Raw genomic sequence first — 16,708 nt, 5'->3', positions numbered from 1 at the left:
CCTATGGTCCTATGAACAGAAAGCTTTAATAAAAATAGGAGTTTGGGGGCTGTTTTTTAGGTGGAGGGGAGATAAATAATGCTTATTTATACAATCCTATGTATGCTTACTCAGAAGCCCTATTATGTTTAATGAGGTTTACCCTCAGGATTCCAGCACAAGTTACTTTTGCAGGGAGGTTTGCACCTTGATGTTCTGCATGTTTACTCAGAAATAAGTCCTGAGTTGTGAGCATGGTTGTTGTTGTTGTTGTTCAGTCGTTCAGTCGTGTCCGACTCTTCGTGACCCCATGGACCATAGCACGCCAGGCCTTCCTGTCCTGCGCTCTCTCCCGGAGTGTGCCTTGTGATACGTTCCATGGGGTTTTCTTGGCAAGAATACTGGAGTGGGTTGCCATTTCCTTCTCCAGTGGACCACATTTTGTCAGAACTCTCTGCCATGACCTGTCCGTCTTGGGTGCCCCTGCACGGCATAGCTTATGGCTTCACTGAGTTACACAAGCCCCTTCGCCACAACAAGGCAGTGGTACTGCAAGCTTAATACAGTGCCTGCCCAATTCCGTCTAATGAATTGACTACCCTTTCAGCTCAGTCCTATGCATGTTTTGTCATTTGTGGTTTGTTTGTTTTTTCATTTTGCATGAACTCTAGCTTCAGTGGTGAAGGAAAGGCACTTAGTACATGCTCAGAGTTTCTCCATGACCTAGCCCTAGTTTTGAAAACAGATTCATTGGCTGAATCCTGGTGAAGTCTTGGCAAAAATGAAGTTATGGGGAGGAACATACAATAAGAGCTTGTGTATAACAAGGAGGAGGGAGAGGAAAGTTGCAAAAATCAAGGCATCTGTTTTATGAAGAGTTGCTGGAGAATGAGGAGGGATGGTTGAGTAGAATTGGTAGGGGGAGAATTTAAGTGCTCAGTGGTGAAAGAAAAGCATTCTGCATGTGCTCAGAGGCACTCTATATTTAAGAACTTAAGAAGAATTGTACTGCATCAGACCAAGGTCCATCTAGTCCAGCATTCTGTTCACACAGGGGCCAACCAGATGCCCATGGAAAGAAGGACAGGAGTGCAATAACACCTTCCCAACCTTATTCCCCTGCTGCTAACATTGGTGAAATGTAAATAAATTCTAGTAATTCTAAATTTTCATGTATGTATATCCTTCAGAAACTTTGTGGGTTTCTTGCCTGGGAGACACCTCTAATGACCTGTGCATTTTCATACAAATTTACCCAAAAACTATTGGGGAAGGGGTGAAAGGAAGGGAAGGGAAATCACTCCCTCTCCCAAATTGGAGAACTCCCCTTCCACATGAACTGCTGCACCTATCCTTCTGAAACTTTGCTGGTTTCTTACTTAGGGACACCTCTAGGCTGTCTGTAATTTTCAGAACAATGGTCCACAAGGAACATAGGGAGATAAGTATGTCCTCTTTTGTAGACCTCAAAATGTCAAGGCCACCCTTGCACAAAAACCCTTGTGGGTATCATTCTGAAATTTGGCAGACATGATCTCCTCTGATTGGGCAATGAACCCTGAAATTTTTATCCAGTTCTTCCAAGGAATTAAAATGTTATTGTCAGTTCCTTTTAAAAGAAAATCAAAATATAAACCCTGCACCTATTTTTCTGACATTGGGCAGGTGTAATCCCTTTCTAGGCAGCTACTATGCCTGAAATGATCACCCAGTTCTGACCAAGAGAAAAAAGTTACAGTTTTTTTTTCTAATTTCCCATGGTAGTCAACAGGAAGCATAAAGACTCATTTTTCCAAACCTTTACTCAGGTTTGATGCTGAGCTGAAGTGGTCTGACTACAAATTGGCCAAAGCAGAAGCAGGATGTTTTCCAAAATGCTGAACTGGGGTCTGAGTTGAAGTGGGGTGGGGGGTCAGTTGTTCACACTTCCTATGTATGTATGTGTGTAATCTATACACATGCAAGCACACCACATGCACACCACACACGCACATAGACACACACACACACATACATATATACATATATATGTATTAGAGGTGTGCTTAGACATGGATATATATATATATATATATATATATATATATGCAGATTTGTGTTATGGGCCTATGCCCCAGATCTTTTAAGCACCTAGCAATGCCCCTCCCTCCCACTAATTTTAATAACATGATCTTTCCTCTCCCATGTATATGATTCATAGATAATTGAGCAGACAGTGTTTTGTTTCTTAATGGCACCTTCAAACATGTGTGTGGTGTGGTGTGGTTTAGTGTCATGTTCTTGGACCAATTTAAAGGGATCCTTGATTATTAAAGAGCACAGTTCTGGGCAGGCTTGCTTTGATTTAAATCAAATTGATTTAAATCCTGATTTAAATCACTTATCTGACAAACTCAATTTTAATGACTTAAATCACAGTTCAAATCACTAGTGAGGAAGATTCTATTTAATCATCTTTTTTTTTTTAGTAGAAGTACATTATTGTATAAAATCACCTTAATTCATATTCATAGATGTAGGTTTCATTAGAAGGTAGGTACACGGTAGAGGATACATGCAGCAGAAGTTTCCTCAGGACAGGAGTCAAGTCTGCATGAATATGTTCTGTTCATTTTTGGTTTCACTTTCTATTCTCCTCCCCTATCCCTTCAATTTATATCCAGACTACTTATATCCTCCTACTTATTCAGATTAGGGATGTCACGGGAGTGCGAGAGGGGGGTGTAGTCCAATGGATTCCCCCCGCCCCGTCGACCTCCCAGACCCCACTTGCCAAGCCACTGCAACTTTCTGGATCCTGTCCATGAGCGCAGTGTGGTCAGCAAGTGCCCGGTGGCCATCCCCTTCCTCCCTGAGCCTCCATGCTGCATAAAGATGGTGGCTTGGGTATTTCCATAAATCTAATGTTGAGGACCTGGCAGCCATAAAAGGGCCATTTCCACAACATTACAGGCAGTGGTAGGGCAGGAGGAGGCCAAGAGGGGCTTTCCTCTCATCCTCCTGCCCTGCCACTGCCTGTAATATTATGGAAATATTGAGAAAGAGCCTTGAGAAAGAGAGAGAGCATGCACTTCTGCACACCACCTGCAGTTCAGAATAGGACAGATCAGGTTATTAGGGATGGTGCAGGCACCCGATTCAGTCTGGGAATCCGGCAGACCCGCTCCTGCCCACACCCCCGAGCCCTGCTTGCTGAGCCCCTGCCCCTGCTCACCCCCCACCCATGCTCAACGAATGGCCTGCCCTCACCCTAGCAGCCTCGTTGAGCTTCATGGTCACCATTTTTTGAGAAATAAAATGGCAACTGCAAAAATGTGCATATTTGTGCATATGCAAAAATGCACATTTTTGCAAATGTGTACATTCACATATGTGAATGTGCGCATTTTGCAAATGTGTATATTTGTGTATGCGCAAAAATACACAGTTCCCCCCAAAATGCACATTTTCGCACACACACTAATGCGTGCCTTCACAAAATGTACATTTTGCACATGAGAATATTGCATTCACAAAATGCGCATTTTGCACATACAAAACATGAGCATTTTTGTGATCACCATTTTATTTTATTTTTTAATGGTGACCACGGAGCATGATGAGGCCACTGGAGTGAGTGCAGGCTGCTCGCCGAGCATGAGAAGGGCTTAAGCATGGTCTAGGGACCACTGAATGGGGGCAGGGGCTGGGCGGGTGTAGGGATGTACGAATCCCCTACCTGCCAGTCTGGGGAGGGGGTCCGCAGGGGGGGAAGGTGATCTGTTCCTCCCCCCAGAATCCTCTTCAGCCGGCTCTGCTCCACGGCAAATCCGTGGAGCCGCCGGCCAGCTCCAAAGTGCCAGCAATTCAGCCGCCATGCCATATCGCTGGATGAAGGGGACTACTGACTGTTGATGCAAATGGTGTCTGGGACGTAGGGATGGTGAAGAATTCCACCATGGATTTCAGTGAGGCCGAATGCACTGGCATTCAGCCCCCTGAAATCTGTGGCGGAAAGGCCTGCCCCCCCCAGATTCCCCCTGGGACGAGGCTTACCTGGGGTGGATGTTCCGGATCACGGCGGCTCCGGCGGCAGCTCCGGCAGTGGGTCCGGCGGCGGTGGCAGCCAGTCTTTCAACCGGCTGCCGCGGCCACCATTTACATCCTGGTCTTTGCCGTGATAGGCTAAGTAAGTATTTACATAGCCTATCACGGCAAGCCAATCAAAAAAACAATGGCGTACGCTACAGCCGCCACCATTTGTGTTCCTTATTTTTTGCCGTTTTACTCTACTTAAATATTTATGTAGGCTATTACGGCGAAAAAAAAGGGGGGAATGCAAATAGCGTAGTGGGCGCTATTTGCGTTCCCCTTTTTTTGTCATAATAGCCTACGTAAACATTTACGTAGACTAAAACAGTGAAAAATAGGGAACGGAAATGGTGGTCGCCGTAGCTGCCGCCATTTGCGTACGCCACTTTTTTATTATTATTGGCTTCTGTGATAGGCTACGTATAGGGATGGACGAAAGGGACTTACCTGGTCCCGCAGCTTGCTTCGTGGTGGGGGGGAGGCGCTTCGGTTCTCCCCCCGAAGTTCAGGCGAGGGCTGAAATTCAGGCTGGGGAGGAGCGCCCCGGCTGCGAAAAAAAGGAAAGTAAAAAAACAACACACACCCGTGATAGGCTATGTAACGATTTACGTAGCCTATCATGGCTAGATTTCCAAAGTCAACCGTGATAGGCTATGTAAATCGTTGCCCTTATTTTCGCCGTACTCTACGTAAATCTTTACGTAGACTAGACGTGCCAAACTAAGGAACGCAAATGGCAGTGCCCCATGGGCGCCGCCATTTGCGTACACGCTTTTTTTTTTCAAAGTCACCCGTGATAGGCTACGTGACGATTTACGTAGCCTATCACGGCTGACTTTGGAAATCTAGCCGTGATAGGCTACGTAAATCGTTACGTAGCCTATCACAGGTGTGTGTTGTTGTTTTTTTACTTTCCTTTTTTATTTTGAAATGGCGGCGGCAGCAGCCGGTCAGAAGACCGGCCGCCGCCACCACCCCCACCGAACCGCCGCCGAACCGCCGCCGGGACCCGCTGCCGAGAGGGACATTCGCACAAGGTAAGTCCCATCCCGGGGGGGGCGGGGGGCCGGCAGAGAATTTCACCACCAATTTCGGGGGGCCGAATGCATTCGGCCTCCCGGAGATTCGTGGAGAAAATCTCCGCCATCCCTAGCTACGTAAATACTTACGTAGCCTATCACGGCAGCCTGGCTGGATACAAATGGCAGCTGCTAGGGCGGCCGACATTTGCATCTCCACCAGCCTGTCCGTGGCCAGAACTCCGGCTGCGGATGGCCCTGGCCGGCTGCTCCACGGAGCTGCCGCAGAGCGGAGCCGGCTGCAGGTTTCCGGGGGGAGGACCGGATCACCTCCCCCCCTGTTGAGGATTCCAGGGGGAGGGATGGAGCGCCCCCCCAACATGAACAGAACGCGAAAAGGTGACTTACGTACATCCCTACTGGGACGCCATTTGCGCCCATAAAGGCCTTAGTTTAAGGTAAATACAGCCGTAAATGGCTGCATTTACCTTAAACTAACGCCTTTACAGCTGCAAATGGCATCCCGGATGCCACTTGCATCCACAGTCAGTCCCCTTCAGCCAGCGATATGGCATGGCAGCCGTATCGCTGGCAATCTGGAGCCGGAGGATCCGGCCAAAGAAGTAAGGATGGACGAAAGTCCCTTACCTGGTCCCGCAGCTTTTTTCGGTGGGGGGGAGGTGCTCCATTTCTCCCCCCGAAATTCTTGGCGGGGGGGAGGCGCCCCGCCCCTCCTGGCCGAAATTCTGGCCTGGGGGGAGCACCCCGTTTCCCTGGCTGCGAAATAAAAAAGTAAATTGTAAAAAAAAATAAAAAATGATAGGCTACGTAACGATTTACGTAGCCTATCACGGCTAGATTTTCAAAGTCAGCCATGATAGGCTACGTAAATCAAATAGCATTGCCCTTATTTTCGCCGTAGTCTATGTAAATCTTTACGTATACTACCCGTGCCCAAATAAGGAACGCAAATGGCGGCGCCCATCGGCGCCGCCATTTGCGTACGCGCTTTTTTTTGTTTTTTCAAAGTCAGCCTTGATAGGCTACGTAAAGATTTACATAGCCTATCACGGCTGACTTTGAAAATCTAGCCATGATAGGCTACGTAAATCGTTATGTAGCTTATCACGTTTTGGGGGGGGGGTTACTTTACTGCAAAATGGCGGTGGCGGCAACCGGTCAGGAGACCGGCCACCGTCCCCACCGCTGCCGAAACACCGCCGAAAAGCCGCTGGGACCCGCCGCCGAGAGGGACATTCGCACGAGGTAAGTCCCATCCAGGGGGGGCAGGGGGTGTCAGAGAATTTCCCCACCAATTTCAGGGGGCCGAATGCATTGGCATTCGGCCTATCAGAGATTCATGGAGAAATTCTCCGCCATCCCTACAATGAAGATTCCACGGGGAGGCAGAGGTAAGTCTTCCGTTCCACCATGGACTCCGGGGGGCTGGATTCTTTAGAATCCAGCCTCATTGGAGTCCGTGGCGGAATTCTCCGCCATCCCTAGGCGGTAAGGCGGGTGTCCAGAGAACCCAGATGGAGGTGAGTTCGCACATTCCTACAGTTTATCTCCCATCTCCATAAACTGCCATTAACATATTAATAGAATATAATTAAAAGTGTATAATTAATATTCATTATGATATCTTTGACCTAGGTTCTTTTTTTACTAATTGTTTTAAGAAAATGTTAAAATCTGATTTAAATCAAATGATCTGATTTAAATTTTTAAAAATCCATTTTTTATTTCCATTAAAAAAATAATAATCATTGACTTTTATCAACCCTGGGTCTGGGTGGATATTTTATCTGCCATGGTTGATTTTGGACTTGTATATTTTGGGCCATTTGGTTTAGCCGTACAGACATACACACACACACACACACACACACACACACAGGCTTAAATTTGCATAGAAGTGCATATTCAATACATAATTTAAAATTATTTGATGCAGATCCCTGGAATCAGGTTCAGATCTGTTAAAGTAAATAACTATTGAGATTTGCAACTTAAAAGGGAGGGAGGGAAAGTACTCTGTTACATCTCCAGCTTAAAACCGTGAATTAAGAAAAATCCAAGCATCTCCTAGTAGAAGGGGGAAAAAATAGTATTGGAACAAAGGGCTCCGAGCATTTAATGAGAGTAATAGCAGTTACATGTGCAGAGACTGAGTGACAGCACAGATTACATGGTAAATCTTAGAGATAATGAAGAACCCAGGGACCTGTGTGAGGCTATAATAAATCTATGCCTGTAAGAACTGCAATCATTGCTGTCACTGGGTCCCTTGTATAAGATGTAACTCTCTAAAGATACTCCTCTCTTTACATCACTAATGATGAAAAAGAGGAAGGACTGATTGTTAGCTCAGGGGGTTGAAATGAAACATGGAACCACATGAGAGGAGCTGATCAAGGCTGTCAAACGTCACCTCTTGAGCAGTTTCTTTTTAATAAAGTAGCACAGTGTGAAAATTGCACCTCCAGAAAATAAATGTTTCTTTCTCTGGCTATTGCTTTTTTAAAAAATAAGAGATGCAAAACATCCAGAGTGTATCTATCTTTTCCCCTGTAGGGAAAAGGCACCTCTGGGGAGACTTTTAGTGTGTGGGGGGGGAGCGGGGGGAGAGAGAATCTCACTCTTCCTCTTGGTACAAAAAGCAGCCTCTGTGGCTGTATTCTGTTTCTGGTTTTGTGTTTTTTAATGAAAAGAAGAAAAGCAAAGAGAAGTGTAGAAGGGTGGGAAATTCTGTAGCTGAGCATCACATGCTGTAAAGCAGGGGTGGGCAGACTTCAGGATTGCAGAATTTACTTTGTTTTTTTACTTGAATGCCACGATCTAGCAACCAAAGCCATATACAAAACTTACACACTTAGAAAGAACATTCTGAGTATATCCTGAGCCTAGAAATTTGTTTGCATTGCGGAACCAGAACTTCACTAGAACTGAATTAAGCTCACAGTCCTTTCAAACAAAATTTCACTCCTGTTTACCCCAAGCTTTCTTTAATGCAGCAACCTATGTTATGTGGAAAAAGTCCTTTCGTTGTTGCTGTTGTTAAAAAATTGGGAATCAGAAATCCTTGCTGATCTACTGTAAATCACTCAGAGATATACCAGTAGATCCTGATCAACCTTCTCACCCCTGCTTTAAAGCAATTTATTTCTTAGTATGGAAATCTACAAACTTACATCAGGCAGTCTCCAACCTTTTGGGGCCCATAGGCATATTGAGCATTTCTTTCCTTCTGACTCTCTGGCTTCTCTCCTCTCTCTCTCTCTCCCTCTCTCTCTCCAATTCATCTTTTCTCTGTGTCTCCTCTGTCTCCTCTTTCTTTCTTTCTTTATTTCCTTCCTTCCTTCCTTCCTTCCTTCCATCCATCCATCCATCCACCTTTCTGGCTCCTCTCTCTCTCTCTCTCTCTCTCTCGCTAGTCCATCTTCCTCCCCCTCTCTCTGGTCCCTCTTTCTTTCTTTCTTTCTTTCTCTCTCTCTCTCTCTCTCTCTCTCTCTCTCTCTCTCCCAATGTCCCCATGCAAGTGAATAGAGAAATTTCTCCATTCATTTGCATGGGGCAAAAAAAAAAAACAGCCAAAAAGCGAAGGGGTAAAAGTAATCCCCATTCCAGGAACCCTGTTGCCCCAAGGGCCCCTAGTAAAGGGTGGACATACCAACCTTTTTTTGGAGGGCGGGGTTGGGGACTTTTCCCATCCCTATTAAAGCAAATGGACCAATCATTTCATTGGCTTTAATAGGGATGAGAAAAGCTCCCTGCCTAAAATCAGCTGGGAAGGGGAGAGGAAGGTCACCTCCAGCACCAAGGACCCTGTTGCCTCAAGGGACCTTGGTGGGGAGTGGAATTTGCCCCCCCCCCTATTCACTTGCAGGGGGAAAATAGATTGGAGGGTGTCTTTGTCTAGCCTTAGGTTGGAGACCCCGGCTTACATAGTAAGTGCAGTGCTGATATCTATAGTATCGACCCTAAACCCTTTCCCTTTTATTCATGAACTTCCTTATTATATGGAAACCTCAGGACTACTTTTCCAAAATCATTTTCCTTTCATGAAGACTGCTCAAGAAAATTATATGAAGTTTATATTAGGGATGCTTCCAAGAATTCAGTCTTTGTTGAAATTCAGTACAAACTGAACCAATCCACACCTTCTGAACTAACATGCAGATCAAAACTTAGTTATCCACCAACTTTCACATTTCCTGAATGTTTTATGTTCTTAGCTAAAAAGGGAGATCAAAAATACATTTTAAAATTTGAGTTTCTGAGAGAAAATATGTTTAGAAAAGTGTATTTTTAGAGAAAAAAGTTTAAAATATCTATTTAAATGCAAACTTTCATGTATTTTTAAAACAGGAAATAGGACAAAATGGACTTATAGGAAATAGACTGATTTATCCATCTCTACGGTATATAAAATGCTTATTGACAGGGTAGCAAAAGACACCTACCAAAAGACACAAGTGGGCTGTGGGATCAACCTCTGTGTTGGGCACAGAGCATCTGTGTGTCCTCTCCTCCATGAGGCCCCTGTGAGGGTGATGTCCCCAATCAATGTTTCTCTATATTGGTGAATAAGAGTAACTCACTTATATGTAGGGATGTCACGGGCACCCGACAGGGTCTGGGAATTCGGCAGGCTCCCCCTGCCCACAACCCCCGGACTGCTCCCACCGAGATGCTGTCTTTGCTCACCCTCTGCTCACACCCGCTCATGCCTGCTCACAATCTCCAGGACTCACTGCAATCCAGTTCGGTGAGCGTCCACCATTTTCGTGCCTTTGATTGCTATGTAAAGCAGGAAGTTAAAAAAATGCACATATTTAAATATATGCAGTTTGGAGCTGGGAAAGCTAAATAAGCACAATATTAGAAGGATTATACCTCTAATATTGCACTTATTTAGCTTTCCCAGCTCCGAACTCCACATATTTAAATATGCGCATTTTTTAACTTCCTGTTTTACATAGCAATCAAAGGCGTGAAAATGGCAGGCGCTCACAGAATGGGATTGTGGTGAGCCCGGGGAACTTGCCGAGCTCGTGGGTGGCCCAAGCATGGGTTCGGGGGGGTGCGAGCGGGGGCACCACTTTGGCGATCGCCTGGAGAAACCAACCTAGCATGAGTTCTTACATCCCTACTTATTTGGGAGGTGTAAAGTTATGTATTTGGAATATCATTGATGTGGGGCTACAGATGGATTAATTAGTCTATTTCCAGTCCATGCCACTTTTGCTTGTCTTCTTTCATATGTCCATCCCATCTTGTTTCTGCATTAATCCGCTGTTTCAGAAAATCTGCATTGGCACATATTTGTGAGTTTATTTTCTCACAAAATATGCATTTCTGAATGTGCTTTCTCTCTGAATTCATGCTTTAAATGCATTTTGATAGATGAGAACTATATTGCAAAATTGAAGAAGTGTGAAATCCAAAGGATAACTACATTCTGATATGCATATTAGACCAGAAGGTATAGATTGGATCAATTCATATAAAAATCCAGAAAGATTGAATTCCTCAATCATTCTGATGTGGGGCTAAATTGCTTTTATCCCTGATGGTCCCCCTGTCTGGGGAAAGAAAGGGGTACATTATCCCTTTCTCAACTGAATCAGATCAAGGATAAACAGTTAATTAATATGCATTACCCAGTGGGTCTCTTCTTCTGCATTGGACCTGCATCTCCTTTTCATTTTAATGATGCTCATGCAAGACAACTTCTTACTGGCTTGAGCTCTTTTTCCACTTGCATTTTAGATGCCCTGCACATTTTTGGAGGAGAGGATCATATATCTATTATTAATGTCTTAGCTTTATTTGCATATTTTGATGTGCTAATCACAATGTAATTCCATGCAAATGTGATTAACTTTTTTTAAAAAAAACATTTTGCAGTTGTTGATGGCTTCTACTGTTTGTGCAACCCTGGGTATGCTGGTAAAAAATGTGACCAGGACATTGATGACTGCATCGTTAATGCATGCAAACACAATTCTACTTGTGTGGATCTCCATCAGGTTAGTACAGAGTTTGCATTTACTTTTCATTTATTTTTTGTATGTTGCAGTGGTGGCCATTGTAATGATTTCTGTACAGGTATGCAACAATAACTGCAATCCTTCCCTAAAGAGTCAAAGTCCTTGTGGGGGGAACACTTTCCTTTATTCTTATAATTATGCTAACCTGGATTCAGCTAGAAGGAAATCAGTCTGGAATATAACATATTGTAGTAGTGTACAAATGGCTTTTACAAACAGAAAAAAACAAGATCCATCAGTATTGGGAGAACTGGGGAAAAAAAGTATGCCACTGATTCCAGTTGTCAACTTAGCAAACGCATCATGAAAGGAAAACAGTATGAAACTGGGAGGAATAGAATCCCTTTTATGGGCTCCTGCCTCCTTCACACTGAGCTTTTATCCTGCAAATGAGATTGCTCCTTCATGGAAGTTTGCGGGCTCTTTACATGATGCCGTGATCAGTCAAGGCGTCTCCTGTACTAAATGCCCTTTGTCCCGTTTTTAAATAGATCGCAGATAATGTGCTATCAAATTACCCCGTGGTGTTCTGCTTCAGTTTCCTCTGTCAAAAGAGTTAAAGTGGCAAGAAGAGGCATGAGGTCAATGACAGATAATGGAAGACTGAGATATGGGGAAAGGAGGTGGGAAGGGTGGGGGGAAAGGAAGCATGTGAAAAGGGGAGTCATTGTGATCCTCCATTTAAAACAGAAGCAGCCAGAAAGCCCCATTTTAAATGCAGGATTTTAGGCTTGTGTAGAGATGCCGTAAATCAATCTGGTATCATGAGGAGAGAGTTGATCTTGTCTTTTAGAGTCCCAAGTCCCAGAATTATTGCTTGCTCTTATCCCAATTAATTAGGCGCCAAATATTATTCTATGATTATCATCGGGGAAGCAGGAGCATCCTCTCCGAGACAAGTCTGTTCCAACTTATGGCTAAAGTCCAGCTCTTTAGAAGTGCTTTTGAGGTGGCTTTTGATTAATTGTTCATTGACATTGTAATTAAAGTATCTCAGCTGTGGTATTTATTTTGGGGAAAGGTGTGCGATTTGATCTGTTTCATTCTTATTAATGTTACATTGTTAGCTGATCATGGCACTATCTAAGTCATGGTTAGCCATCTCGCGGAACTGAATTAGTACAAAGGCAGAATATAAATTCTTCCAATAAATAAATATATAAGTAGCAATATACAACTTCATGTTGACTTCCACCACTGATGCATTAATTAGAACAAGTGGCCATATTATCAAGCATGCAGAATTAAGCTGAGTACAAGCTTTAGAGAATAGGTGGCCAACCAGCAGCATGAAATGCCACAACTGGGGTTTACAACACTCCTGGGCAAGAGCAGGAGGGCCCATAGACCTGGCTATCACTGACGCACTCAGACTTCAACGAAACTATTTGCTAAAATGCCGGAGTCAAGATGGGGGTTTTTGTTTCATACCAGTGAATGAGAATGCCCAGGGACAAAGTGACTGTGTATGGTGAGACTTCCAGCATGATCCCATGTAGAGTTAGGCATGCATAAGCCCATTGAAATCAATAGGGTTAGATGTACCAGTTTATTCATAGCACAGAAAGTGAAGATACAAAGAACAAACCTACCACAAAGTATAAGGGCTGAATATGTACTATACCGCACAGCAGAGTGTCACTATATAGGACTTTAGACTGGACTTATGACACCTATGCCAAGAAAGGTTGGCTTGGCTACCACTGTTTTAATGCAACACAGAATGATGTATGCCTACTTTATCCTTCTTCTCTCTTGGGAACAACATCCCAGTGAGAATCCACACAAAAAAGAAATACTGAAAAAAGTACTTGCATGACTGGTGGTTACCTCTGTCCTGGGAGTCACTGTGCTCGCGATCTCTGCTTTCTTCTACAACTAAATCCTGTCATAAAAAGCCTAATTCACTTCCATTTACAGCATCATATTTTAGATTTGTTTTCTTCATATGTCCTGAGAGGCGTTTTGTTGTTGTTTTGTTACCATCACTCAAGTCTATCCATTCGCCTTCTACAGTAATTTGTCATTTTCCCCTGTCAAAAACATATACCATTTTGTTTTAAATGGACTGCGACATAGTTAGCAAATCAATAAAATCCCCACTGGGTCAGAAAGTCAGGCCAGAACACCCTCCCCTAGGAGAATTCATTCACTATAAAAATAAAAACACACACGTACCAACATAAAGTGTTGGGTTTCATTGGGAATATGTTGTTTATGAGTCTTCAGGTTGGCTTTTGATCAAATTGTACTTAGTTTTTTTTTACAGAATGTATAAACTGTATATTTCTTCTAGTATAACATCATATTGTGTGATATAAGCACTTTTTGAAAATAATGATCTTTGACAAAATAATATTTACTTTTGTTACTTTTTGTTATCTTCTTTTCGCTATCCGCTTTACCCAGAAATTAAATTTTGAGACATAAATTCAATTAATAATTGAAAAACATAGATGCAAATAAATATCAACACCGAGCCACCTCTTAGATCCACTTCAGCATTACTTATTTCCTGTATAGATGTCATTTCTATGTAAAAAAATATATGTACTTTACATGTATATCATAACTAGGGATGGACAAAAGGGACTTACCTCATCCCACAGCTTGCTTCGCGGTGGGGGGGAGGTGCTTCGCTTCTCCCCCCGAAGTTCAGGCGAGGGGGGGGAGGCGCCCCGCCTCGCCCGGCCAAAATTCAGGCCAGGGGGGATGCACCCCATCCCTCGCCGCCGAAATTCAGGCCGGGTAGGAGCGCCCCGTCTACCCGGCCACGAAAAAAAAAGTAAACACACACACACACACCCGTGATAGGCTATGTAACGATTTACGTAGCCTATCACGGCTAGATTTCCAAAGTCAGCCGTGATAGGCTATGTAAATCGTCACGTAGCCTATCACGGGTGACTTTGAAAAAAAAAAGCGCGTACGTAAATGGCGGCTCCCATGGGGACCGCCATTTGCATTCCTTATTTTGGCACGTCTAGTCTACGTAAAGATTTACGTAGACTACAGCGAAAATAAGGGCAACGCAAATAGCGTGCCCTTATTTTCACCATAGTCTACGTAAATCTTTTTTTTTTTTCAAAGTCAGCCGTGATAGGCTACATGACGATTTACGTAGCTTATCATGGCTGACTTTGGAAATCTAGCTGTGATAGTCTACGTAAATCGTTATGTAGCCTGTCACGGGTTTGTGTGGGGTTTTTTACCACATTTTTTTTTTTGCAATGGCGGCGGCAGCGGCAGCCAGTCGGGAGACTGGCCGCCGCCCCCGCCCCCAACGAACCGCCGCCGAACCGCCACCGGGACCCGCCGCTGAGAGGGACATTCGGCAAAGGTAAGTCCCATCCCAGGGGGGGCGGGGGGCCAGCGGAGAATTTCCCCAACACTTTCGGGGGGCTGAATGCATTGGCACTCAGCCTCCCGAAGATTCGTGGAGAAATTCTCCGCCAACCCTAATCATAACATGTGATAAAAGAACACATGTCGATATTGTCATGTGTGTACTCAGGATGAACCTTCACTTGGGCCATTCAGGAGTAAGGAGCTTCCTTCCTGGACTCTGTTATGTTAAAATATGGTGATTTCCAGTGCTTAGATACTATAGAATGAAGAATTACATTGTTCATATTTGGTACCACTGCAGGCACTGTACAATCAGTAATGAACTAGTGGAAGATAAAAGGTAGTGGTAAAAGACAACCTATTAGACTGGGGAGAAGTAAACATCTCAGGCATTCCTTTTAGGCTCTGTTTTGTTCATGATTCTCTTTGGTGACCTTGGGGTGGGGTGGAACAACTGCTAATGGGAATAAATATGTGGATATGTCACCATTAGTAGGGCCGTTTTAAGGGGGGGAACAGGGTGCAATTGCCCCAGGCCTCACATATGAGGGGGGGCTCATGTGTGAGCCCCCCTGGTATTCAGGTGGCACCAACCATGCTTTAGGCACCAATTAAAGACCTATTTTTTACCCTTCCTATTTTTAGTCCTTCCTTGAGTGAATGTGTTGCCCAGTCTGTATGTTTGTAATTATGGTGTAGTTTTAATAGACTTTAATTGATTTCAATGTTTTTATTAATGTCTTTGCAATTTTTATGTATTTTAATGTATATTATAATATATTTTGTGAACCACTTAGATATATAAATATATATGCTCAGGGTATATAAATCTATTAAATAAATAAAATATATATGGAGGGGTCCACATCAACATTGGCACTGCTGCATTGTTGCCAACTCTTTTCTTTCAGAATCCTACTAATGTGAGCTCTGTACACTTAATGGAAAAAATCACAAAACAAACTCTAATGGCAGTCGGGTCCTTTTGTCATGACAACATGAGCAAGATGGTTGCAGCAGCAGTCAGTGCTAATAGTGGCAACCAGCCCAACCATAGTCAGACATATATGATTGATGGGGTCCTCAGTGCAGTGCCTGCAGGCACCATTGTGCTCACAGAGACCTACCAGAGTGTCTTCCATTTGAGAGGCCCTCAAATGAACATTCCGCACCAGGCCCCTCAGTGTCGTAAAAAGGCCCTGCCATTAGGAAGTATGGTTAAGGCAGAGACAAACTAGGAAGCCATGCAAGATTAACTGGCTGGCCTCATGAACTTAAGTTAAAGAAATTAAATGCAAGAATTCAGAGTTTGGGGACCAGTAATAACCACTTTCATTATTAGCAGGACAGCCCAACTGAAGAGAAAAGGAGTATCATGATAGTGATTAACTGATAACAATCAGCCACCAGTATCATGTGGCTGCAGTAAGGGCAAAAGCAACTATTGGATGTTCGAGATAAGGCATTTCTTGTAGTCATAGGGAAGTATTAATACCTTTGCACAAGACTAGGGATGTCAGAGAATTCCACCACGGACTGGGATGGGATCGAATTCCCTTCAGTCCATGCCACGGAATCCTCTGAGGAACGGCACCATGAGGTCCTGCGGAGCCAGCCGTCATGCGGCTTTTTTTTCCGTTGTCCGCAAAGAGTCACAGAGTTTTTGTAAATAAAAACGCAGCGTAGTATATTCCTATAATAAATACATAAGTTTTTTTAAAAAATGAATTGTGCTCACCACCTTGTTTGTGGGTGTTCTTTCTAAATTGAAATCCTCCGTCTCCATTTACTTTCAGCCAAAACACTTCCTCTTCCTAGGAGCTTCCCCAAAGAAAGCTGTCTTAGGTGTGCCTGAGCGATAAACTCTTTGTTTAAAGCAACGCTGTTTTAAAGAAAGAAAAAACCTTTTAAAATGACCATGCCAGTCCTGGAGCAGCATGGTCATTTTAAAAGGTTTTTTCTTTCTTTAAAACAGTGTTGCTTTAAACAAAGAGTTTATCGCTCAGGCACACCTAAGACAGCCTTCTTTGGGGAAGCCCCTTGGAAGAGGAAGTGTTTTGGCTGAAAGTAAACAGAGACAGAGGATTTCAATTAAAAAAAATGTAAATATTTACGAAAAATAGCTATTCATATGGAAGTTATGCAGACTCACGGAGACGGCTGGGCACCGGAACTATGGTTTTTGTTATGGATTTATCTTCGTAATTTTCGGAGCGGAAAAAAAGAGAATTCTGA

The 16,708-nt window shown here is 43.8% G+C and overlaps 1 protein-coding gene across 1 annotated transcript in view; it reads left to right on the top strand.

Annotated features, from left to right (window-relative positions):
• Nucleotides 1-15,711, top strand: part of LOC146359228 (uncharacterized) — a 120,540-nt gene extending 104,829 nt beyond the window's left edge. The window contains exons 9-10 of the mRNA XM_084812731.1: nt 10,983-11,104; nt 15,385-15,711. Of these exons, the coding sequence (XP_084668857.1) occupies nt 10,983-11,104; nt 15,385-15,711 (449 nt within the window). The remainder of the gene's footprint in view (nt 1-10,982; nt 11,105-15,384) is intronic.
• Nucleotides 15,712-16,708: the final 997 nt, after the last annotated feature.

The sequence above is a fragment of the Heloderma suspectum genome, chromosome 1, assembly GCF_057233095.1.
Source record: "Heloderma suspectum isolate Gila_16-S chromosome 1, 16-S_ref, whole genome shotgun sequence".
In the NCBI taxonomy this organism is placed as follows: Eukaryota; Metazoa; Chordata; class Lepidosauria; order Squamata; family Helodermatidae; genus Heloderma; species Heloderma suspectum.
The sequence above is the reverse complement of the archived record's forward strand: the minus strand, read 5'-3'. Positions and strand labels throughout refer to the sequence as shown.